Genomic DNA, 27,189 nt, shown 5'->3' on the forward strand with positions numbered 1-27,189 from the left:
TACAGTATATGAAACTGAGGGGCACACATAGTTCTAACCAGGGCTATCAAGCCTTTTTGAGACTGTGCCCCCAAATTGGCAAAAATCCTCTGAAAAGAATTCTCTCACGTGCCATGGTAATCTTTTTTATCATTGATTAATGAATTAGTAACAAAAAATATGAATGTTGGTAAATAAAAAGGATGAGTCGTGCTGCCTATTTACATGTATTCATTGTTTTACTATTAACATTAGTATTAATTTAGTATTTTACCATAAGATGCATAAAGCTTTATTATCCTTTTTAATCATGCCAAATCTTTCTCCTCACTACTCTTGAAAATCTCTGCTTCTTCTCCCCCCATCATTTGAACATTTTTGTTTCTTTGCTGACTTAAAAATATCTCATTGTTAACTTAGATAACACAGTTTTACTAATATAATTTTGATTATTGTGAAAAATATTCATTGAGGTGCTAAGTAAATACATTATCTACTGTTATTGCCGGTGAATATCCAGTATTCACTCATAAACAACAGAAGAAAAAATAGAAACATAGAAACATAGAAAATAGGTGCAGGAGTAGGCCATTTGGCCCTTCGAGCCTGCACCGCCATTCAGTATGATCATGGCTGATCATCCAACTCAGAACCCTGTACCTGCCTTCCCCCCATACCCCCTGATCCCTTTAGCCACAAGGGCCATATCTAACTCCCTCTTAAATATAGCCAATGAACTGGCCTCAACTGTTTCCTGTGGCAGAGAATTCCACAGATTCACCACTCTCTGTGTGAAGAATATAAGCAGAGCATGCCAGTGCCAACAGGCCCAATCATTTGTGACCCAGATACTGATGTCAACTCCAGGTCTGAGATGATTTCAAATTGTATTATCCAATGACACGTGTTCTCATATCCATCTAGCTGGCACCAAACCGGTGCGAGGTGTTTCCTGTGAAAATATCTCACTGCTTTCGGCTTGTAAAAATAATCATTTGCTGCTTCATTTGGCAAGAAAGATGGTTATGTATCTTTTTATTAATGGTAGGGTTTAAAGAATTGAGGAGTGGCACTGTACGCTGCATGCCAACAAAATTTTTGCTGGTGTTCTCTTGGACACAGGGCCTGGGGGAAAGCTAGTCATAGGTAGAAAGTGTAAAGCCAGCACAGACAGCAGGATTGGACTTGTGTTGCTGTGAGACAGCGGCACTTCCATTACGTCATCTTTATGTGTGCTTCTTGAGCATTGTGAGAGCTGCACTCAGCCAAGCAGGTATTCGGACTGTCCATTTTGCCCTGAAATGTTACCAACTCTTTTTCCTCTCACTGAGTTCCTCCACCTGGTTGTATATGGCTCCAGAATCCAGCATCTGCAGTGTCTTGCATATTCCATCATGTCCCTGGCTACAGTCTTTTAGGTAGTGGAGAAACTTTGGATGTCAGTAGGTGGTCACCATAGGATACCCGGCATCTGACCTGCTCTTGTGATCATGCTATTTATGTAGCAATACACAAGATGCTGGAAAAGCTCAGTGGGTCCGGGAGCATCTATAGAGAGAAAGGGACAGTCAGAGTTTTGGGTCCAGACCTTTCTTACGGACTGAATGACAGAGGGGAAATAGGCAGTATGAAAAGACGGAGGGAAGGGGGTGGATCAAGCCCCTTGAACCCAGTTGAAGCCGTTTAACCCAATTATGTCAACTCTACATTTTCCTCCACAGATGCCGCCTGACCTGCTGAGTTTCTCCAGAATCTCCTGTGTTGTTGCAGATTCCAGCTTCCTAAGTCTTTTGTGTCTAAATCAAAGTTGAGTTTATTGTCATATACATACATAAATGTGTGCACAGGTTCAATGAAAAACTTAATTATGGCAGCATCGCAACATTCCCAAGAAAATCAAAAACATAAATTATGCATCATTTTTCCCATGAAATAACACAATTTGAACAAAGTCCAAAATAAAGTTTTGAAAAAAGTCTTCACGATACTCAGATAAACCCACGAAGGTGCCGGCGGAACTCAGCAAGTCAAGCAGCATGTATGGCGGGAAATAAGCATTTGACCTTTTGAGTTCAATATTATTTTTTTATATTTCCATAGTTTGTCTTTCTTTGCACACTGGTTGTTTGTCAGCTGTACATTTCGCAACATAAATGTTACCCACTGAGTTCCTCCAGCATTCGGCGTGTTGCTCCAGATTCCAGACTCCAGTGACTGTGTGGTGTTTATGTATTTTATCCAGCTGAGGTTCTGTTCAGTGGTAATTCCCCACTCCCCCATGACTTAGCAAAGAAATCAACTTAAGTAGCTCTTAGTATCCTGACATCTGGTATTCTCCCATCAACTTCCACCAAATGGCATGGACAGTTCAAGTTCTGCTTTTTGGCATTCAACCATACTCACGTATACTGCCAAATGAAACAAGGTTCCTCTGGACCAAGGTGCACAATACAGTACATATAACTCACACAGTAATACTGCCATAAGTAAATTAACCAGATTCAGGAACCATCAACCATCAACCATCAGGCTCTTGAACCACGGGGGATAACTCAACTCAACTTCGCTTGCCCCAGGAGTCCCACAGCCTGTTGACTCACTTTCAAGGACTCTTTATCTCATGTTCGCAATATTTATTGCTTATTTATTTATTACTTTAAAATTTTCTTATTGTATTAGCACAGTTTTTTTGTCTTCTACACACCGGTTGTCTGCCCTGATGACGTGGTCTTTCATTGGTTCTGTTAAGGTTGCCCTCAAGCGCCACCATGTCCCAATGAAGACCAGGAAACTCATTCTGGACTACTGCAGTAACCTCAGTCTGAGTCACCTTTGGGACAGTCACATCTGATTTGCATCGTCTTGAGAAGGGGATTGGAGCAGGATGTACAGTGTCTGTGATCATCCTCTCCTTGGCAAAGTCTGCAGAGGTAGAGTGCAGAGGCCCTTTGTCAGTGGATGACCTGACTGTAACAATGTCAGTTCCAGGATGCAGATGGATCTTCCAGGGTCAGAGAAGCTCACTGCTTGAGCTAAGAAATCCAGATCATTGGTACTTAAGAGAAGAAAGGTGGTGAACAAATTCCTCTTTCACCTGGAAGGCACCCAAATTCCATGCCTATTGGAGAAGCTGGAGAAGAGCCTTGGCTCACTGAAGGACACAACATCCACCAAAGCAGCCGGGATAGAATTGCAGCAACGGTTGACAGCTGTGGACAAGTCAGGGCTGCCGGGTAAATTCTCCCCTGAATCCTGTGGCCTCTGCTAGCCTCTGGTGTCCCACTGCCAACAGCTGAGACCTTTGAGAGAGAAATCAGCCAGCACCCACGGAGGTGGTAGGGCCTGCCCAGGAGCCTAAACAGCATCGCCTTGTACGGGAAGAAAAACAGACAAACTCCCCCATTGGCAGTGTGAGTGAGGAGTTCGTGGTTACCGTGCAAGAACAGTGTTGCAATTCAGAGAATCCAGCGACCCGAAGGTCCCACACGCTGGCATTGAGGTGAGGACGAGCAGGAGGTGGAGGGCACAGGATGCAGTTGAACAAGCCGAAGCATGGCTGTGCCACAGGGTGCTGGTGGGCCCAGTGGCATCGGGGAGGGCAGGCTTGGGTTGCTTCCCAACAGTCCGCTACGGTAAGGTGCAAGGAAGAGCGAGGCGCCAGTTGGTCCAGCAGGAGGTGTGAGTTGTAAACACAAAATAATCTGCAGATGCTGGGGTCAAAGCAACATTCACAACATGCTGGAGGAACTCAGCAGGTCGGGCAGCATCCGTGGAAATGAACTGTCAACGTTTCGGGCCGGTACCCTTCGTCAGGACTGAAGAGGGAAGGGGCAGAGGCCCTATAAAGAAGGTGGGGGGAGGGAGGGAAGGAGAAGGCTGGTAGGTTCGAGGTGAAAAACCAATAAGGGGAATGATTAAGGGGTGGGGGAGGGGAAGCAGGGAGGGGATAGGCAGGAAAGGTGAAGAAGGAATAGGGGAAAACATAATGGGTAGAAGAAGGCAGAACCATGAGGGAGGTAGTAAGCAGCTGGAGGAGGGGGCAGAGTGAAACTGGGATGGGGGAAAGGAGGGGGAGGGAATTACTGGAAGTTGGAGAATTCTATGTTCATACCAAGGGGCTGGAGACTACCTAGACGGTACATGAGGTGTTGCTCCTCCAACCTGAGTTTAGCCTCATCATGGCAGTAGAGGAGGCCATGTATGGACATATCCCACTGACTCTCATAACTACCTCAACTATACCTCTTCCCACCCAGCCACATGCAAAAATGCCATTCCCTATTCCTAGTTCCTCCATCTACGCCGCATCTGCTCCGAGGATGAGGTTTTCCATTCCAGGACATCTCAAATGTCCTCTTTCTTTAAGGATCGTGGTTTCCCTTCTGCTGTCATCAATGATGCACTCACCCGCATTTCCTCCATTTCCTACACTTCAGCTCTCACCCCATCCTCCTGCCACCACAACAGGGACAGAGTTCCCCTTGTCCTCACCTACCACCCCACCAGCCTCCGGATCCAGCACATTATCCTCCACAACTTCCGCCACCTTCAACAGGACCCCACCACTAAGCACATCTTTCCCTCTCCACCCCTCTCCGCTTTCCACAGGGATCGGTCCCTCCACGACTCCTTAGTCCACACGTCCCTCCCCACGAATCTCCCACCTGGCACTTATCCCTGTAAGCGCAAGTGCTACACGGGTCCCTACACCTCCTCTCCTGCCACCATTCAGGGCCCCAAACAGTCCTTCCAGGTGAGGCAACACTTCACTTGTGAGTCTGTTGGGGTCATCTATTGCATCCGGCGCTCCCGGTGCAGTCTCCTCTACATCGGTGAAACCCGACGCAGATTGGGGGACCGCTTTGTCGAGCACCTCCGCTCCGTCCGCCAAAACAGACAGGATCTCCCAGTAGCCACCCACTTCAACTCTGCTTCCCACTCCCATTCAGATATGTCCATACATGGCCTCCTCTACTGCCATGATGAGGCTAAACTCAGGTTGGAGAAGCAACACCTCATATACCGTCTAGGTAGTCTCCAGCCCCTTGGTATGAACATAGAATTCTCCAACTTCCGGTAATTCCCTCCCCCTCCCTTCCCCTGTCCCTACTTCACTCTGCCCCCTCCTCCAGCTGCCTATCACCTCCCTCATGGTTCCACCTCCTTCTACTACCCATTGTGTTTTTCCCTATTCCTTCTTCACCTTTCCTGCCCGTCCCCTCCTTGCTTCCCCTCCCCCACAACTTTATCATTCCCCTTACTGGTTTTTCGCCTGGAACCTACCAGCCTTCTCCTTCCCACCCTCCCCCCACCTTTTTTTTAGGGCCTCTGGCCCTTCCCTCTACAGTCCTGACAAAGGGTTCCGGCCCAAAACGTTGACCGATCTTTTCCACGGATGCTGCCCAACCTGCTGAGTTCCTCCAGCGTGTTGTGAGGAGGTGTGAGTTGTGCTGGAGGAACCACGTGCCAGCAAGACTGTTGGAGTGCGGCAACAAGGCGCGTGGACAAGATGGGACAAGGTAACATTTCGTCGGGGGAAATTTGGCGTGCTGGACCCCACCACATCAAGTTCCTGATCCAGTCGGTCTGTGATGCCCTGCCAAACGCAGCAAACCTCTACTGCTGTGGCAAGGCTGAAATACCAGCATGCTCCTTGTGCCGGGTGAAGGGGACATGAGAGCGCATCCTCAGCTGCTGCCCGTGAGCCCCTGGGGGAGGGGTGTTATTGTTGGCGCCACGACCAGGTGCTGAAGATAGTGGCTGACACCTTGTGCACAGCTGTCACCCAGGCCAAACACCATTGCCCAGCAAAGCAGGCAATTGCTTTTATCAAGGCTGGAGAAAAAGGCTCAAACCCAGTGCAAGGAGAATGCCGGCCTTTTCTGAAGAGCAAAGGACTGGCAATTGAAAGCCAACCTCAGATTCCCTGAGCACATCTTCTTGACAATGCTTTGGCCAGACATAGTGCTGGCGGGACCATGAGTCAGCAGGCAGGCAGTCACGTTGGAGCTGACTGGTTCCTGGGAAGATCGGACAGAGGTGGCCCATGGAAGGAAAAAGACAAAGTACTGGAGGAGTGCAGAAGCGAGTGGTGGTGGGCACACAGAGGCAGGCTGCAGAGGGTTTGCTGGTCAATCCCCCCCCCCGCAGAGCCCACAGCCGCATGGGCACTGCGGGAGCCCAGAAGGGGAAAGTCATCATAGAGGCAGCAGAGAGAGCCTGGAGATGGCTGTGGATGAGGAAGAGTGATCCGTGGCACAATACTTCTGATCAACCCCGGCTGGATCACCCGGGCGAGTGAGGCTGATGTTGAAGGACCTGAAACACTGTTTGACCCTGGGTTACATCACTGATGCTGTCTCTGAGTGCATCGCAAGATGTATCATTATATCAGGTCATTTGGATTTATTGAGTATGTCTGCAAGGAAATTAATCCAGAGTTGTATATGGTGACACGTGGCCAAGTGGTTAAGGCATTGGTCTAGTGATTTGAAGGTCGTTAATTCGAGCCTCAGCTGAGGCAGCGTGTGTGTCCTTGAGCAAGGCACTTAACCACACATTGCTCTGTGATGACACCGATGCCAAGCTGTATCAGCCTTAGTGTCCCTCCCTTGGACAACATCGGTGGTGTGGAGAGGGGAGACTTGCAGCATGGGCAACTGCTGGTCTTCCATACAACCTTGCCCAGGCCTGTGCCTGGAAACTTTCCAAGGCGCAAATCCATGGTCTCATGGGACTAACGGATGCCTCTATATGGTGACATATATGTACTTTGATTATAAATTAACTTTTGTCTTTGAAATCATGAAATGCATTTACGACCCAAGTTAAAAAGTAAACAGTAGAACGCTATTGGCGGGCGCTCCGTACATGAGACTGGGTGGTGGAAGGAGTTCAGTAGGCTCACGGCCCGGCAGGGGGGAGGCTGTTTCCATCCCAAACAGTTTTTGTCCTAATGCTACGGTACCTCTTGCCTGATGATAGGGGGTGAGAGAGATTGTTGGGCGGAGGGGAAGAGTCACTGACAATGTATGCTTATGGATAGGGAGATCCCGATGATCTTTTCCGGGAACCAACACACGAACTCAGCAAATGCACGGAGTTAAGCAGCAGACGCCACAGGACACGGGCAGACGCTGTCGGAGGCGGAGCTGAAGGTGGCGGCGGGGTCATGCGCGAGCACGCACGCGCGCGCGCGAACGGGAGCTCGCGCCCACGTTCCCGGGCCGGGGTGACGTAGGAGAGGAGGGCCGACGTAACGTCGAGCCGGCTGGCGCTGGCTGCGGCGGGGTTGTTGTTTGTGCCCGGGTCTCCGCCATGTTGGGACGGTGCGCTTTGTTGTAGAGGCGGAGGGAGGGAACGGGCCCCGGAGTAGCGCACCTCCGTAGGAGCTGTTCGCTGAGGGCAGGGGGAATTAAAAAAAAGGAAAGAGAGCGATTACAGCAGGTGGCGGGCTCAAGATGAGAGTGAAGCTGGGAGACCGTTAGGGGACCGGGAGTGGACCGGAGCTGCGCCAAGCCATGCCATAGTAAGTACGGGCGGGGGTGGAGGGGGTTTACTACTCCAGCCGCAGGCTTGGCGGCCGATGCTGGTACAAGGTCGGCACCATGCTGGCCGGTTGGCCCACTCGGCCTCCTGCCCACCCCCTCCCTCCGGCCCCATCAGCAGGCACTTTATGTATTTATTTACAATGTTTCTTATTTTTGTCAGGGTTTTATTTTCCGAACCAGCTTAGGGCACAACCTCCTGTTCCGTGGCCTATCCCTGGCGGCGGCGGCGGCCTATTATATAAGCTATTTTTAATGAATCTGGGCTTGTGGGGAATCTTAACAGGCCTTTTTTTGCTATTATTTCCGTGGTTTTGAATCCTACCCAGCCTGAAATGTCGCTTGAAAAATTTGTATCCAAAACGATACCTGTTGAAATCCCATCTATCTTCCACATTCATGCAGATACACTCACTTTGATACTTTAAAGAATAAAATGTCTTCCTCATGAAACGTGAGAAATGTTGATGTTATTGCGACTTCTTAACTGTAACTCAAATGACCTTGGCTAGTAACTTTATTTGAAACCACACTTTCTGGTGCTGTCAGAACGCAACTAACTTAAAACCATTTTGAAAACACACCTTTTGGTGGTGGTGTGAAAGCTCTTCTTTTAAACTAGCTTCTGGGTGGTAAACTGTTACCTTTCACCCTGTGAGTAAAAGTAGCAAAGCAACAGATTTGTGTTCTTAAACATCCATGTGCTGTAACATAGTTTGGTGTATGGGAAAAGGCAGCATTAACTTTCCATTAAGATGACGTCAGTGTTGTTGGAGTTGTGGATAGGCTAGAAGTTTGTCATAGGTTGCAACAGGACATTGATAGGTTGCAAAGCTGGGCTGAGAAGTGGCAGATGGAGTTCAGTCTGGAAAAGTGTGAAGTGATTCACTTTGGAAGGTTGGCTTTTGAATACAGAGTACAGGGATAATGCCAGGATTCTTATCAGTGTGGAGGAACAGAGGGATTTTGGGGATCTGTGTAAGCTAATGGGGTTTTGAAGGTGGTGTATGTTGTGCTGGTCTTCATTAGTCGGGGGAATGAGCTGTGAGGTAATGTTGCAGCTCTATAAAACCCGAGTTAGACCACTCTTGAAGTATTGTGTTCAGTTCTGGTTGCCTCACTATAGAAAGGATATGGAAGCTTTAGAGGTGGTGCAGAGGAGATTTATCAGGATGGTGCCTGAATTAGATAGTGTGTCTTATGAAGATGGGTTGAGCGAGCTCGGGCTTTTCTCTTTGGAGCAGAAGACGATGAGAGGTTTACATGATAAGCATTGGTTTGAATGGACAGCCAGAGAATATTTTCTAGGGTGGAAGTGGCAAATGCGAGATTGAAGGAAGATATAGGAAGGTTGTCATGGTAAGCTTCTTACACAGTGGTGAGTGCTTGGAATGCCCTACCAGGGTAATGGTCGATGAGAGACATTTTAGAGACTCTTGGATAGACATGTGGATGAAAGAAAAATGGACGGCTTTGTGGTTGGAATAGGTTAAGTGATCAGTACAACATGGTGGGCAGAAGGGCCTGTACTGTGCTGTAATGTTCCTTGTTCAATACTGATTCATCTTTTCAGCAGGTCAGGTAATATGGCCCATCAGAAACACGTGAAGCTCTTCAAGTAATTGTATACTATGAAGGCATGCACTTTCATCTGCAAATGCTGGAAAAATATGCAGAATGCACAGCAGGTCAGTCTACATCAATAAAAGGAAAATGCAGCTCAGCATTCTTTGAATGTAAAATCCTATTTACAATTAAATTAGGATGGTAAGATTAAGGTAACAACATAGATCAGAAGTTGGCTAATAAAGCAAGACCAGTTGTGAACTGTGGCTTTTTGGACTGGAGTGTTGCTCTCCAGGATTGTTAGTGGGAACACTGTTCTCATTGGTCTATGATTAAGCTGGACTTTGGAACTCTAGACATCATTTCATCATTTGATCTGGTGAGTCATTCCAGAACTTTCTGCTCTTATTTCAGATTTCCAGCATTTGCGGTTGATTTTTTTTTATTTTCAATTTTGAAAAATTGACAGGAAGCTTGGAAATTGCAGTAAATAGGTGAGTGACTGCAGACTTCAGGTGGACAGAAACTGACTGCTGAGATGGGCAGGAATGGCAAATGACAGTTCACGTAGTGTAGGGTGAAGTGGTACACTTCGACAGGGGAAACAAATGTGGTGGAAATAGTTTTAAAGTGAGGTGGGGATTGAAACATCTGAGAAATATGTACACATCTGGGTAGGAAAGTACAAGATTACTTTTTTTAATTTGGCTTGGGATCTTTGAGTTCATTAATGGAACTGTAGATAGATTTGTGCTGAGTCTGTGGTTAAGCTTCTGCTGGAGTATTGATTATTGTTGTGATTACCACATGGTAGGGAGAATATCAGGCCTGTGAGAACATGTAGAGGTACTAACACAGTACCTAGGATGATTTGATGGTATTACTAGTGGCAGAGGTCAATTAAATGTTAATGCAGATAATGGTAATTGGAAGAACTAGAGGTGACATGAGGAAATATTTCTATAAGCAAATTATATTCTAAAGTACAGAGTTTTAAAGGTTGCTGGATGCAGATGCTATACTAATTTTTGATGATTTGGAATGGATTCGTTGGAAAAGACATTTGTTCTGCTGTGGATATTCACTGTCGTATTGTCCCATTGGAGCCTCATCCAGGCATGATGAGCAGAATAGCCTCCCTCCCTCCTGTATAATTCTCTGACACTGTTGGTGCAGTCCTGATAGTAACTTTACTGCTGTGTCTACCTATTCAAAGCCACAGTAAACTGAGTAAACAATGTACATTGTTCCTGATCACAAATATTATACTTTAAAGAAAACCTTAGTCTTGAAACTTACAGAATTTGTTGCTGTTAATGCCATGAAAGTATTTGACATAAGGTGAAGTTACTGTATTTTAAATCTGGGCGAGCTTATGTTATTGATTTTGAAAAAGGCATCAAAATTTTAGATGAGATTTGAGGCTGGGAATAGGAAAGTGTTGTGGCTGCACAGGGTATTTGTGATACAAAACCTGGAGTACTGCACGTAATTTTAGTAGCCTTACGTATGCAGATAAGTAATAACATTGTAGGCAGTCCAAGAAAGATTCAGCAGGCTGAATTCTCACAGAAAGAGATTGTTCTATCAAGCAAGGCGGAAAGGAGTCGATTTGTATTTGGAGTTTAGAAGAATGAGGGTGATGTTACAGGAAATTGTAAGAACCCAGTAGAGTGTGATGGGGTAGATGCTGAGATATTTTCACTAGTAGGAGAATCTCAGATGATGGGATTTAGTTTGAAGATGTGGCCAATTGGTTAAAACCCTGGTGTGCAGAAGTTTCTTTTCAAGCTGAATCTCTGGAATTTTGTACTTGAGAGAAATGCAGCGGTTGGATCATTAGTAGCATTTAAAGTGAAGCAAGATAATTTTTTTGACAGGTTATATAGGGATTTAGCATAAAGGAAGAGTTGATGCTGAGCAAAGATCAGCACAACTTTGAATGGCAGAGCAGGCTGGAGGGGCTGAATTCCTACTTCTGTTTCCAGATTGTGTGTTTTGGAGAACTGCAATTAATGAGTTGTGATGAACAGAAAGTGGAAATAAAATAGAAAAGTATTCCACTGGCACTACTCAGTGGAAGATGGTCATTTGTTGGAGATTGCCATTCCTTCCTTGACATTGTTATGAGATCTTCAAGGCTAACTGTACCAGAATCAATGATTTTTATCCGTGACTTTCATTATCAAGTCAGGTGCTTGATGAAATCGAAGGAATGGGCCATTCCGTACAAAATTAATCATAGAGCTTTATAGCACAGATACAGGCCCAAATACTCCACGCCAGTTGCCGTGCCGATCCAGCTACTCCCAATTTCCTGTATTTGGCCCACATCCCTCCAAGCCCCGACCTTCCACGTACCTATCCAACTACTACTTAAACAATACGGTTGTATCTGCCTCAACCACTTCCTCTAGCACCTCATGCCATATTCTCATCATCCTCTCCTTGGAAAAAGTTGGCGCTCTTTAAATCTTTCCTGTCTCACCCTAAACCTATGCCCCTATCTTGGGGAAGAGACTGTTACCATCCACCTTATCTATGTCTTTTATAATGTTAAGCATTTTTATATAAAGTTGCCCCTCATTCTCTTATATTCCCAAAAATAAAGACCTAGACTGGTCAACCTCTCATACACTTTGGATAAGTTCTATACATTCGTTTCGGGTTAACCATATCTTTTCTATAATAGAGCAACCAAGACTGTACATAGTACAGGTTTCCCCTGCCATCCGACAGTAGAATGTTCCAATGAAACGGTTCGTAAGCCAAAATGTCGTAAAGTGAAGAAGCAATTACCATTTATTTATATGGGAAAAATTTTTGAGCGTTTCCAGACCCAAAAAATAACCTACCAAATCATGCCAAACAACACATAAAACCTAAAATAACAGTAACATATAGTAAAAGCAGGAATGATATGATAAATACACAGCCTATATAAAGTAGAAATACTTTTTGCAATCATTGAACTACTGTCTAGCGCAGCGAAAATCTCACGCATGCACTCTCGGCAGAAGCACTCTCTCCAGTAACCTTTAAGCTATGAGGCTGCCAAATCGTACCAAATAACAAATCATACTAAATAACACAAAAATACACAGCCCATATAAAGTAGAAATACTTTTTGCAATCATTGAAGCACAGTCTAGCGCAGTGAAAATCTCACGCATGCGCTCTCAGCGGAAGCACTGTCGGCGCAGGTACTGTCAGTGGAAGCACTCTCTCCAGTAACCTTTAAGCTATGAGGCTGACAAATCATACCAAATAACACAAAAATACACAACTTATATAAAGCAGAAATAATGTATGTACAGTGTAGTTTCACTTACGGGAATCGGGATGGTGTGTTAGGCTGAGTCGTCAGAAATTGGGATGGTGGGAGGTAGAGGAGACTGGGGTGTCATCTCATCGTAGTCTATTTCTAATAGGGCAGCCAGGTCATCATCTTCTATGTCTGCCTGCCTCGATGTCGAAGGTCGAGGTTCGTCGTCTGCTGTAGCTGATGTGCAAGGCTTGAAAAACGACAGTATACTTGACTGAGCCTCGCGCATTTTTAGATCATAGAGTTCTTTGTAAGCACTCAAATCATCCTGCAAACCTGCCCTAAACCTACGTGCCCTTTCAAAATTAAAGTCATACTTTTCTGCAATCATTGCAGCGCTGTCAACCACAGCGAAAATCTCTCACAACTGCTTCACGTTCAGTCCCTGGATGACTTCATTTTCGCTACTGCGTTCGGTTTCAATTGTTATCCTTTCCTCTTGCAATTGCATCAGCTCTTCATCTGTCAATTCTTGGTCATGGGATGACACCATCTTCGTCAACTTCCACAAACCCAGCCTCCTTAGCCAAGCTCACTACTGTCGTATTTATTGTTGATGGTTCGAAGCCTTTAAAATCGTTCACTGCTTCGGGACATAGTTTCCTCCAAACGCCATTTCTCATCGAGACTGTTAGCCTATGTTGGCGTCTGCCAGTTTTATATTGTAGTCTTTCGAGATCTCTCGCAAAGATGCTTCGGAGTTGCCCTCTCTGTCAATAGCACTTACAATAAAACGCATCACATTTTGCGTATAGTAAGCCTTAATTGTGGCTATTAGGCCTTGGTCACACGGCTGCAGCAACAATGTCGTATCCGGCGGTAAGAACAGAACACGAATGTTACTGCCGTATTCGGTAATGGCATGCGGATGAGCAGCACAACTATTGACAATCACAAGACACCTATTATCGAGGTTATCTTCTCTACAGTATTTTTCAACGAAAAGACTAACGTATCGGCTCATGTACTCAGAAAAAAGCACTTGGGTGTGAACAGAACACAACGGGAAGGGTTTTCTTATCAACACCTTTAAGTGCCCTCGGATTTTCTGAATGGTACACTGGTAGAGGCTTAGTGGCGTTAATAATAGGCATTAGGGTAAACCTGTCCTTCGATGCCTTGTGTCCCTTAGCCTGCTTTTCTTCTTTCGAAATAAATGTCTTACTCGGCAATTTTTTCCAATAAATTGCAGTTTCGTCACAGTTAAACACTTGCTTATACGAATAACCACCTTCTGTAATTATTTTCTTCAGTTCAGCTGGGAACCTTTCAGCAGCTTCAGTTATCAGCCGAAGCACTCTCTCCAGTAAACGATAAACTATGAAGCTGCCCTCACCTCAGAAACCGATCAAACCACCCGTGACTACCTATAAATTCCACTTTCGCAATACTTTCAACACCATCGACCAGTGCTTTATGTTTCAGCTTATTAAAAAGACTGACTGATTTCTCCTTAAGTATAAGATAACTTAAAGGAACAACACATTTTGTACACCCATCAATCCACTCAAGCAATAGACTTTCCATTTTATCCATTACTGGATGCCGACTAAGAGAGACCACTAAGAGAGAGCAGAACCAACAGTAACATCGGCAGCTTTCAAGATTTTTTCTCTCTGCGTATAAATAGTGCAAATGGTGGATGCAGGCAAGCTCAATGCGTGGACAATGTCCTTACTTCGTTCACCACGATCGAAATGCTTAATTATTTCTAGTTTTACGCTAAGTGTAACACCCTTACAAGCTCTTTTAGGCTTTTCCGATACCTTAGAACTCATCTTGCTAACAGATGCACAAAATAAATCGAGATAAAGCACGTGTTTCAGCAGTGGCGGCTAGAATGCAGTTCTGGGGAAGAGCTTGGCTGCCTGGGGCGCACGCTGCTTTATTTTCGCACGCTGCCATTTTTTTCGCACGTTGCTTTTTTCGTAACAGTGAAAAAACCTTCTGTTAGCAAAAACAGGATACTAATGTAGGTCTTTCGTAACAGTGATGTTTGGTAAAGCGAACGTTCAAAAAGCGGGGGACACCTGTACTCAAGTGCGGCCTCATCAATGACTTGCACAACTGCAGCATAATGTTTCAACTCAGTGCCCTCACTGATGACTGTTTACCCAGCATGCTGAGCACCTTTTACACCATCTAACTGTGATGCCACTTTCAATGAACTATGTACTTGTACTGCTAGGTCCCTCTGTTCTGTTACATTTCCTGGTGCCCAATCGTTCATAGTTTTGACTTTCCAAAATGCATCACCTCACAGTTATCTGTATTGAATTTATTTGCACCACCTCCCCCCATCCCCAGCCCACTTCCAAGATCTCTCATTATCTGTGATATCCTTCACTGTCAAAATTCCTAATTTTGTGTAATTGCAAACTTACTGATCAAGCCTTAAGCCTGGTTTATACTTCTGCGTCAACGCGTGGCCGTAAGGTCTGTGTCGCCGCAAACCCTACGCAAAGCCGATGCAGAACCCTAAGCGAGAGCTTGCGTTGCTGTGACGTGCACCTCTCCCAAAATGTAACTACGCATTGCGACAACGCAGAACACAACAACTGTGATTGGTCCGCTTGATAGTATCGCATGTCATCCTACGCTGCAGTCGCTTCCCATTGGGTGACTGAAGGGCAGGGAAGGAACTCTGGCTGCAATGCTTTCCAAAAAGCTTTACGGACCTCCGAAATTATGGAGGACACATTTCGCATGAAAAAAGACACTCGCGTCTTGTTTACCCTGAGACTACCATGACCATGAAGCCTTGCGCGGGCAGGTGAGTGCGCGTGCGTGACGTGCGCGAATTGCCGAGCGATGCAGACACACCAATACACAAGTATAAATGCTCACAACGTGCGTAGGCCACTTGCGTAGGTTACGGCGTCCAGTTAACACAGAAGTATAAACCAGGCTTTATGCATTGACATCCAAACCATTTGTATACATAATGAATTGAGTCATCAGGCTCCATTTCCAAGAACCTTCAACCAGCATTTCTACTACTTAGCTCTGAGTCAATTTGGAATTCACCAAATTAACTCCCTGTTAAAAGTTTGTGGCTGACTTTTTACCTCAGCACCACTTTCCTATTCTAGATACCTTTATTCATATACTTGAAAATATTGTGATTATCGAGCACCCTTCTGGCAAAAGAATTCCAAAAAATCAGAATCCTTTGCATGAAGAAATTCAGTCCTGAATGGCTGACTATTACTTTGAGATTGTGCTACTAGCCTGTGACCGCCTGGGTTTCCTTCGGGTGCTCTGGTTTCTTCCCACAGTCCAAAGACATGCCATTTGGTGGGCCGATTGATCATTGTAAGTTGTTCCATGATTAGGTTGGGATTAAATTGGGGATTGCTGAGCGGCATGGCTTGAAGGGCCTATTCCACGCTGTATCTCAATAAATAAATAAAGAAAAACCACTTCCCAGCCTCCTCTTGAAAACCACAGGAATGGGAAGAGTTATCCCTGCAATTTGCTGGTAAGAATTCTTTTTCAAATATACTGCCCCTCATTTCTCATATACTGAGAATATTGGCCCAGTATACTTGATCTCATGTCGACGGCCTGATTCTGCGAGTCAATCTGGTGAATCTTTGTTGTACTTCCCTCCCCCCCCGACCCCCCAATCAAGATTTTATCTTCCTGTGGGTAAAGAGATCAGACTTGCACAATAGGCCAGGTGTTGTCTAACAAGGGTCAATTTTATTTGAGTAAGACCTTTACTATCAATCCTTGCTGTGTTAGCCAGCTTAAATTTAAAGTTTTAACATGTAAGTCATCCTATAATTCATCTCTTTGGGTGAGGAAAATGGATAATTTGTTCAAAAACTCCAAATTTTTATCTGTTGATTCCAGAGGCATTTGGTGAACTGAAATGCTTCTGGGAACTCAAAAAGTACATCAGAATTGTTTTCTAGATGACTTTAATCTGTTACCTTTTCCAGCAGACTTTTCTCATGTGCCATTTCCCACTAAATCTGCTACTGTTTGTAGGACAGTTGTTTAACAGACCAGGACTCTTGATTCATTCCCAATAACTGATTATGCTCTGCATGTCTCTTGTAGGAAAGTTGTGATTTGTTTGGTAGAAAGCATTACCTGAAGCTGTGTTTTGAGGTTTCAGTTGGGAATTATATAGTTATAATGAAGATCACATAATTTTTCTCTAATATTCTAAAATGTTGTGGGATGCGATGCTGTTGAATTAGATATATGCAACCCTCAAGAAATATCTTTTTGAGTTGCCGCTTAAAGTAGTACTTGGCTTTTCTGTGAATCCAAAACTCAGTACCCTAGATGAAAGGCTTTGTAGTCAGTGATTTTCTTGATAAAGCTTATTGAAGTTGGTGAAAGCATGCATGTAATTTTTGAAGTCCTGGATAGTTTTTCCACTAAATTTCTGAGAAATAAGAAGGACCCAAATTTGATTTCTGATCTAGATTGAATCAACTTTGTAGGGAAGAAAAGGTAACCATGGCCATGGGTTGGGAATCAGAATTAGAATTATTATCACTTTCATATGATGTGAAATGTGTATGGCTTTGTGCTCATCAAGGCTATTTATCAACCTTAATGTTGGCCATTGAGAAAGGTTAGCTTGATTGTTCAGATTCATTCATCACGTACATTGAAACATGCAGTGAAATACGTTGTTTATGTAAGGACCAGCACAACCTAAGGGTATGCTGGGGGGGGGCGGGGGGCAGGTTGCAAATGTCACTGTTCATTCTGGTGTCAATATAGCAGGCCTATAATGTTTTGCAGAACAACAAAACAAACCTTTTCTCCCACCCTCTCTTCCTCCCTTTATCTCACTCTTGCATTCACACACACCTACCTACCCACCTCCAAACACAGGAGAGGTTGCCTTTGAGCCTCCAACATCCAGTTCCTGGTCCAGACTCACAGACATCTGGTTTTTGACTTCCGAAACTCAAGGGCTTTGACTTGTGGACTGAAAAGCTAAAGTCTTTGAACTTTGGTATTGACCCGAGGACTCACCAATCACAGAAATTTGAATTCTGGGCTTCGAACTCTGGACTTGCACGGACCTCTGACTCCAGGACTCAGTAACTTGAGGGGTCACCTGCCTTTGTCCATGGGGCCCACCGACTTCAGTCATTGACCACGTAGTTCGCTGGAATTCTCAGCACATGCCCATCGGTCATCATTCCATGGGGATCACTGGGCTTCTACCTTGGAGTGCTCTGACTTTTGATTCCAGCTCCTGTCCTTGATGCTCTATTTACTGCCCTTAACCTCTAACTTCCCTCATTCCTGTCCTGAAATCCAAATCTCCCCCCTAACTTCCCATGCTGCCCTCAGAATCATCCTGATGAACATAAAAGAACAACAGTTTAAACCACAACCTCAACCTCGACAGAGACTGCTGCCTGCACCACTTTAATGGGAAGTTCTTGTTCCACATTCACTGTTCTATCTTGTTTTCTTTTGATTCTCTTTGCCTTAAGCCTGCTGGTACGTGGTTTCAGGCTTTTGTATCTTCTGCCCAGTGAGAGAGGGGAGAAGGGAAAGGGTCTGGAGAATATTTTTATATTTCTGTGTGTGTGTGTGTACTGGAATAGCAGGAAATTGGCTGCTTCATTTGTGATGAAGTGGGTTGCTGGCAGGTAGAGAGAAAGAAGTCACAGTGCCCTTTCATAACATTTGATTCTGGATCAGCATATTGCTCAATGACATACAAGCATGAAAGTTGGTTGTTTGCCACTCAGCCACTCAAGTTTGCTTTGCTGTTTATTTTTTATAAGATCATATCTGATATGACTGCATAATCAGTAATATTTCAGCACCTTGCTTATCAAGTATTTAACTTCCTCTACCTTAAAAATAGTCAAAGACTTTTCCCCCTGCCTTTTGAGGGCTCATGACTCACTGAAAAGGAATTTTACATCTTTATCTTAATTGCCTATTTTTTTTAAACAGTGACCCCATTTTAGATTTTTCCACAAGAGCCAACACCTTTCATATCTATTATGTCTCGTAGGATCTAAAGTGCTTCATTCAAGCCGCCTCTCATAAGTCTAGCCTGTCCAACATTTCCTCATAAGACAACATGCACTTCTCAAGTATCTATCTAGTGAATGAAAATGAAGAAAACTAGCAGATGTTGTAAAGCAGTCCAATAACTGGTGATTATAAGACCATAAGATATAGGGGGCAGAAGTAGGCCATTCGGCCCATCGAGTCTGCTCCGCCATTCAATCAAGGCTGATCCAATTTTTCCAGTCATAACTCCCCATACCCTTTGATGCACTGGCTAATCAAGAACCTATCTATCTCTGCCTTAAATGCACCCAATGACTTGGCCTCCACGGCCTTTGTGGCAACAAATTCCACAGATTTACTACCCTCTGACTAAAGTAATTTCTCTGCATCTCTGTTCTAAATGGACGTCCTTCAATTCTGAAGTTGTGCCCTCTTGTCCTAGACTCCCCTACCATGGGAAATAACTTCGTCATATCTAATCTGTTCAGGCCTTTTAACATTTGTGATGTTTCTGTGAGATCCCCCATCGTTCTCCTGAACTCCAGGGAATACAACCCAAGAGCTGCCGAACATTCCTCATATGGTAACCCTTTCATTCTTGATTAGTCTAGTAAACCTCTGAATTGCATTTGAATTCTTCCGTGAGAATGGAGGCCTGTACTCCTGTGGTGATCTTACCAATTCCTGACATAATTGAAGAATCAACATCCTTTTCTGTTCAATTCTTCTAGCAGTAAAATTTAAAATTCCATTAGCTTTCCTGATTATAAACTGTACCTGCACATTAGCCTTTTGCAAATCATTCACATGGATGCCTAGATTCCTAGCTTTGTAATTTCTCACCATTTAGAGAATATACCAATATTGGTATTGGTTTATTAGTGTCACATGTACCAAGAGACTATGAAAAACTTTTATTGCATACTGTTTATACGGATCACAGTGCATTGAGCTAGAATAAGGTAACACAATAACAATGTAGAATAAATTGTTAAAGCTTCCGAAAAAGGGAAGTTACAAGTAAATGATAGTGTAAGATCATAATTTGGTGGATTGTGTGGCCAAGAGTCCATTTTATTGTGTAAGAGGTCTATTCACGAGTTTGATAAAAATGGGATACAAATTGTCCTTGAGCCTGGTGGTACATGCTTTCAGGCTTTTGTACCTTCTGTCCAATGGGAGAGGGGAGAAGAGAGAAGGTCCAGTGGAAAAAGTCTAAATATGTTACGTTTCTCGACCAAAATGGAATGTTTCCCAATTGTATGCTATTTATCAGATCCTTTCTCATAGACTTAAACTATCTATATCCCTTTGTAATCTCTTTGTGCCTTCACAATTTTCTTTCCTGTTTTTTTTGCCATTGGCAGATATAGCAACTGTACCCTTGATTCCTTCATCCAAGTCCTTTATATAAAGCTGTCAAAGCCTATGTTACACATTGCTTGTTATATCCTGGTGAAAGTTTATAGCTCAGCCATGCCAGGAAAGCTTCAGGTTTGAATCCTAATTAGTAAATAAATTAATTATCAGGGCTGTTAGTGCTGTTTTTTTGGTGTTTGTTCTTTTTCAAATTAGTTCCTTTTCCTGTATATCAAAATAGTGGCTATGCGTCAGAAATCATTGTGTTGTGATAGTTATGAAAGATGGAATGAAGGAGTAATTCTGGCCTTTTAAACAAGGGCTATCTGTACTTCTGAATATTTTAGTCTTGGAATAAAGTTATAATTTGCTCTCCGTGAAATGCCACATGTATGGATCAGTGAGCAGAATCCTTGCAGACATGGAAAATGTTGACATTTTTAGCCAAGGGAATATCTGGAAGATAATTTTTGCTCATCTGATTCTCTTACATGTCAACTCTGCGTTAAAGGAACTAAGATTGCACCGCAACTCCAAAGATTGTATTTGTTCTTAGAGAGTCCTTGCTTTCTGTTTTCATTTGAATAATGATAGTGAGCATGTAAGCATGAAACATGGCTTTAAGGGAAAAGTTGTGTTTTCTTGCAGCTTATCACACTGGCAGCTCTGTTATTTGTTTGATTAAAATAGTAAAGTGTTAGCATGTTTGCTTTTACCTTATTCTGTTGAAGCTGTTAATTGTAATCTGAGTTGTCTAACATGGTTAGGTGAATGATTTAACTGAGGCGTGACTTCTGCATGAGATTGACCTGCAGTACAGATTGACTCTATGCTGTTTGGTTCAGAGAAGTAACTTCCATTTTGTGGAATTAAATTACTGTAGTACGACTTGTGGAGTAATTTTAGTTGCTAAAACCTATTAAGAGTGGCATAGGAAATGAATAGGCACCTGAATAATTTTGTCTCATCTAAAACCTTGGAGCCTTTGTGCATGGTTTAATGAGGGAAGGAATAAAATCCAAGAAATGGTGATTTTTAAAAAAAAATTTAAAGTTGGAAAATTTGTTACCTTAAAAAGAGAAGTCGAAGGAAAAAAAGCAAATGAAGAAAGGATGCAGGCCATCTCTGGGTTATAAGTGGGTTCTGTCCTTGCACACATCTATATTTTATCCTTCAATCAGAAAATGCACTGATACAGTGACCACAGCTTCACACTTTTGTAATAAATGGTATATCAAAAGCACATTAGACTGATGACTAAAAGTGGAGAGAGGAGAATCTAGTTCTGACTGTAGGAACAAATGTGTGTACATATGTTAGACTTTTGAATTTAGTATTATTGGTTCCAATGAAGGGTCTCAATCTAAAACATTGATATCAGCACCACCTGTGTCTCTGTCTTAATACTAAGAGAGCTTGTATGTGGGGTGTCCATGGGTTGAGCATTCAAAATGTGTGAGTTGGCATGCATATTAAAAATGGACAAATGGAGATCTCTGAAAGTAACACGTAGCACAAAATTACTAGTGAAAGAACTTTTAAATTAGCTGTGCAATATTAGAACCCCTCAATATTTCTAGTTTTTGTTTAGGTTTTTTTTAGCAGTTATCTCCTTTTATCTTTTGTGGGTATGGTGGCTTTGGATTGGATGAGGTGAGAGCGAAAGAAGACTCTGAAGTGGAAAGAATGGAAACCTTATTGATAAAATAATTGCTAATAAAATAGAAAGTTGGAAGAATACATATCAGAATCTCAAAGCTAGTAATAAAACAGAGTTTCCCGTAGTGATCTGACAATGATAGGTGTGTAATTTATATACTGTTCACTGAGAGTTTTCTGTCATTGTGAAACCACTAATCTAATGTGAAGTAAAACCTAAAGATAATTTAACATTTTAGGAATCGTTTCCATTTTTGTGATTAGTGTACACAAATATTTAATACGCTTCAACTGAAATAAAACCAGGATGAAAGATAATTGTGTGAGTTTACAAAGACAAACCTGAGTCAATTTAATTTTCTTTAGACCAAAGCAATGACAATCTGATGGATCTGGGCAAAAAATTTTAGTATGAAATCAGATATTTAAATATCTTGTTACCAAATAAGTTTTGATGCTGTGTTGATTGGACTTTTGAAGCAGTGGCAAAATCTAACCAAGAACAGTACTATAGTTTGTTGGGATTAGCTACTGTCTGAGCTATGAATCACTGCTGTCCTGTGACACAAATTAAAATTGTACTTTCTGTAGATGACAACATGATGTTTTCCTGTAATAGTCTTCAGTTTGTCATCAGAAAATGACTGTGCTGAATGCTTCATCAGGAAGATGAATGATAAATTCATTATATATTGTGTGGTTCATGGTAGAACTTAACCTTTTGTTTTCATATACAATGCTAGAAGTTATTGTGATTTTGTTAAATGCATTTATTGGGAATCAAAGTTCTAGAAATACTCAGGCAGCATCTCTGGAAAGAGAAACTTTGTTTCAGTTCTGTAGTCTTTCATCAAGAATCGGCATTTTCATTATTTTTCTGATTTTATTTCATATAATTGTGCTGCTGTTCTCCCTTGTGTGGTTTTGATTTCATTCTGAGTTGACTAGGTAACGTAGAAACTGTCTCAATAGTTTTTCAAATGCTGGAATGTGATCACCACAAAGGTATAGCTGTGTGTTTAACTCCAGCTAAAATGCTATCCCTTTAAAAATGTGGCTAAAATGTGGTCAAGCTTTAATAAAGATAACTAATTTTATGTTGCAAGTCAGTAGTCTGAGCCCTGTTTGTGACGATTCAACAACTCATTTCTAATTGTACTTGCATCATTCACTGCATTTGCAATATTTTGCTCAAAATTTCCTATTGTTGTTGGCATACTTGTGTTTTAACCAAAAGTGATCATTAGATAATGTACTCCCTTTTTTGTAATAGGCAAGTATTGAAAGTCTTAGACCAGGGGTTCTTAACCTAGGGTCCATGGACCCCTCAGGAGTCCGTGAACTCAGATGAGGGAAAAAAAGTTACATCTTTATTTTTGCTAACCTCGAACTAAAATATAGCATTTCCTTCAATTATGAATGTAGGTAACAAACCACGGTAGTATTAGCAGTACCTGTGACTTTCACCGGTAGAAATCACAGATATTTTCATCTCACATAACAGTTGTTACAAGTATCTCAAAATGTCATTTACAGCCCACATCACTTTCAAAATTACAGTAGTTATTAGACCTGCCGCTGGATCAAATATGATCACAGTCTTCCTGTATGCAGACATTCGTGAAGCTCAGGCGATAGCTGTCCAGCTATCAGGCTGCCCTGCAATTAGATGTCCAACATGACGTGTTGCTTTGTCAAAGACCACCCCACAGTTTAATGTTCTTATCAAACTAAGCACCAGTAGCCTTCACTTAACTTCCATATATATTAAATGTAGTCTTGTGATTAAATGTGGTAATAATGAAGCATATATATTACTATATCACAAATTTGTTTTTTTTAAATATTTTGATGACTATATTTCAATATAATTGGTTTCTTTTGTAATCCTATGTACTTTATTTTGTATATTTAAATTATTCTGAGAAGGGGTCCACCAGACTTCCAAAGAGGGTCTATAGCATAAAATGGATTAAGAACAATGTTTTGGACATTGTTTACTGTGCCTTACACATGAAACTTCCAGTGCTTATTGCACTTATCAGAACACTTAGTTAAGCCAATTTTTTAGGGCAAGTTACTTTTTTCAAACCACCATTTTAGTCTTACAAATTCGTAAGTTGCTTCCCATAAATACAGTTCTACAATGACTGTAATAGACTCCAAAAAACATACCTGTATTTTTAACTCATGACGGATAGATCATTTCAGCCACACATGAAGTTTATGGTGAAAGAGCTGCATGCAGAAATGGCAGAATTACGGAGGTGACATGGTTTTGTGTTGGAGAGTATGCTGAGGTAAAAATTCAGAAATCCTTGTACTTCAGATAATTCAAGGCAGTTTCAGCATCCTCTCCTTTAACCATCAATTCTCGGCGACTATGGCCTTTGTTACGTAACCAGCAACAATGAATATCAATCGAGACAGGTTATATAAAAACAACCAAACATTTATTAAACACAGATAAACAATAAAAATAAGAAAGAAAACCTTAACCGGAAGTTAACCAGTATGCCGCCGTTCAACAAATCGTCACTCGGCACTGGTTCTAAAGCGTTAAATGCGAAAACAGTTTTTAAAGCAGTAAAGTCAGATAAAGTTCTTAAAATGGTGAATTCGAAAGTCCAACAGATTTATACGTTCAATTGGGAGAGACTTCTCTGGAGAAGGATTTCTTCATAGACGCGACTTTCCCGTTGGTTCTGTCCAAAGGATTCACGTTGCAGAAAATAAACAGTTTAAAACAGCTGACCTTAAATTCTAGAGAGCAAACCTTGCATGAACTCTTTGCTCTTCTGGCAAGAGTTATCTTTCATGCAGGTCACTACTCCTTCAACGAAGACTCAATAAGGTCGATCCTTTGTTAAACTGCCGAACGATACCGACTCCTCTCAATCCTTTGGGTTCTGTACTTCGATAAAGTCTTCACTCTCCCATACTACTGCTGGAATAAGGTACATCAACACATCTAGCAAAAATTGCCAATTCAGCACTATTGTACCTTGCAACAGAATGTAACAACCGTTTTAAAAATGAAGCTGCATCATAAAAACAAATACGCAACAGAAACGGAGACACAGTACATTCTAGCTGGAAATCTAAAAACTAAAAACTAACTGCGTCATCTGGGGTCTTCCCTTATATACCCGTAGTGCACGTCATCACGTGACCTCACATCGGCGGGAAAATTACATCAGGTGACCTCCAAAAGACCATTACATCATTCTCCCAAAAAAAAATCACAGATCTCCTTGAGGTGTGTAACACCTTGTAAGGTGTTTCTCTCTGGAGGCAGTGATATTTTGCTTTATTCTCCATGGTAATAGTATCCATACCAGATGATGAATGTTCTTGGGTCAGTTTTAATTGTGAAGTGATCTCATTCAATGCTTAAATAAGGATTATCATTCATTGAACAAATTAAGTAGTATTGATGTTCCAATGGAGTATTTATAACAGCGCGCGTGCGCGCACACACACATGCACACAGAGCTGGAGGAACTCGGCAAGTCAGGCAGCATACTTGGAAGGGAATAACCAGTTGAAGTTTCTGGCTGAGACACTTCTGTCTGATCTGCTGAGTTCCTCCAATACTTTGTATGTGCTCAAGATCTGCAGCATCTACAAAATTTCTTGTGTCTAAATATAGTATGCTGTTCCAACCTGAAACTGCAAGCAGTAAGTAATTAATTGTTAACTTGCATTGTTTTGCTCCACAGCCCTTCTGCAAATCAAGGATCTCTTCAGCCCCAAACCCAAAAGCACTATGGTATTACGTCTTCAATTAGCTTGGCGTTGCCAAAAGAAAATGATTATGTGCTTACCCAGAAACTTATTGAGGCACTAAAACCTTACGGAGTTTTTGAAGAGGAGGAAGAGTTGCAGCACAGGTATTATCTTCAGTTAAAGCAGTCGCATCCACATTTTTCTTTTTCATGGAGTCTTTACTTTCCCTGAAGTGTTGATTATCAGTGATGCTTTCATTTAATTTAATCATTAGATTGTTTTTGCTGATACATATTTTATTTTGTACAGACCACATCCAAATCTTCCTTCCCAGAAATGTGCCAGATTATGTAATCTTATGTCTGTTCACAGGCATAATAATTCTTATCTATTCTGAGATTTGGGCATTATGTGGGGAAGAGTTGAATTGCATACAGTTACTTGGAGGATTTCCTGCTTTGTCCCAAATTGTTTATTTGGAAGATACTGTGTTGATTATGTTTTTTTTCCTGCCATGAGCACAGATTTACCCTAGCTGCGAATCTTTGCATAGCAAATTATTATTTTCTTTACATGCATAACAACTGTTTCGTCCAATGTATCCTCTGTTGCATTCTCAATCTCTTCTTGGAACAACACATCCAGTTTTGTCTAGTTCATCAAGACTGTGTCAGTGGTCTTCCCTGGTATTTCCAGAACTAAATCTTGGAGAACATTAACCATTCACTCCAATACAGACACACTGTGACTAGAATGTTAACTATAGACATGATATTCTGCATAACTTGCCAAGTCTGTAAATGTACTTTTTAAATTTATCAGCTGGAAGGCTGAAGGCAGCACTGCTGCCAAGTCACGCATAGTCCTGACCTGGATATTTGCTTTTCCTTCATTGGGTCAAAAATTACAGAGGGGATATCTTCACCATAAAGACTGCAGTTCCTCAAAATACTCCTGAGATTAGTTCTGAGTGGATAATAAACATTGGAATTACTAATGAATTTAAAATGTTGAAATGAGAAGTTTTTTTTTAAAGGTTAATTTACTTTAGCTTCTGTTGTGGAAGGGAACTGGTTGTTTTGATCACTTGTCAGGTTTTTGAAACTCCACTTGGATTGCTTTAATAGCTTGACTTTGCCAGGAAAAGAATGTTCGATTTCTGCAACTTTTAACTTGTGAATTAAAGCTTTGTTTCTTAACGTAAGGTATCCAGATCTATTGGGTTGTACGAAGTAGAATGAGGCACATTCATTGTGAAGCATCTACATGTCTTCATGTGTAGAATCCATGGCTTATGTCTAAGGATGGGTTACAATGATTGGAAACCTGTGTATTAACTGACTTGGCCATCAACATGCATTTATCCCATGTGGTGACACAGCCTTTTGCACTGTGACTTGAAGTATTTCAGAGAAAGTTTACCAGGCTAATGTCTGGAATGTGTGAATTACCTTGAGGGAAAAGATTGGGCTTTAACTTAGAAGAAAGCGAGAAGATAATTAGAGCACACTAGACCCAAGAGCTCTTGGGTATGGAGCAAATGTTTTGTGGGATATTTTGATCTAGGGATTAGTGTTTAAGAGTAAGGGGATCACCCATTTTAAGACCAGATGAGACCTGTCTATGGAGCTTTTCTCCTCAGTTGAGTCATTTTAAGGTAGAGATTAATTCACCTTGATAAACTGGGCACAAAAAGGTTACTATGGAGTGTTACTGTCAGATCTACCATGTTGTAAACAAATGGCAAAGCTGGCTAAAGTGGTTGAGTCTTCTAGTTCTACTACTTTTGATATTCTAGGATATGATGTAGGAATGGGGTGATGAGGAAGAAGCCTTGGTTACAAAGCTGTAAAAGGAATTCATCAACTGGCCATGTCACGTTATTTGTGTAGTCCAAAGAAGATCAAACTATGAAAGTTTTTGTGCTTAAAATCAATGAAAAATCCGAATGAGCTAATTGCCAAGTCTTTCCATCTATTCTCCTCCATTGAAGTGAAACCTGTGCAATTTGCCTTT

General features: G+C 42.2%; 1 protein-coding gene across 2 annotated transcripts in view; it reads left to right on the top strand.

Moving 5' to 3' along the window:
• The first annotated feature begins 7,241 nt into the window (after window positions 1-7,241).
• LOC134344524 (poly(A) polymerase type 3-like) overlaps window positions 7,242-27,189 on the top strand; it is a 64,005-nt gene continuing 44,057 nt past the window's right edge. The window contains exons 1-2 of one of the 2 annotated variants that reach the window (XM_063044480.1): window positions 7,242-7,507; window positions 25,167-25,337. In XM_063044480.1, the coding sequence (XP_062900550.1) occupies window positions 7,500-7,507; window positions 25,167-25,337 (179 nt within the window). In that variant the 5' untranslated portion in view covers window positions 7,242-7,499. The remainder of the gene's footprint in view (window positions 7,508-25,166; window positions 25,338-27,189) is intronic. The other variant, XM_063044488.1, reaches the window with a different exon arrangement.

The sequence above is a fragment of the Mobula hypostoma genome, chromosome 1 (genome assembly GCF_963921235.1).
Source record: "Mobula hypostoma chromosome 1, sMobHyp1.1, whole genome shotgun sequence".
Lineage (NCBI taxonomy): Eukaryota > Metazoa > Chordata > Chondrichthyes > Myliobatiformes > Myliobatidae > Mobula > Mobula hypostoma.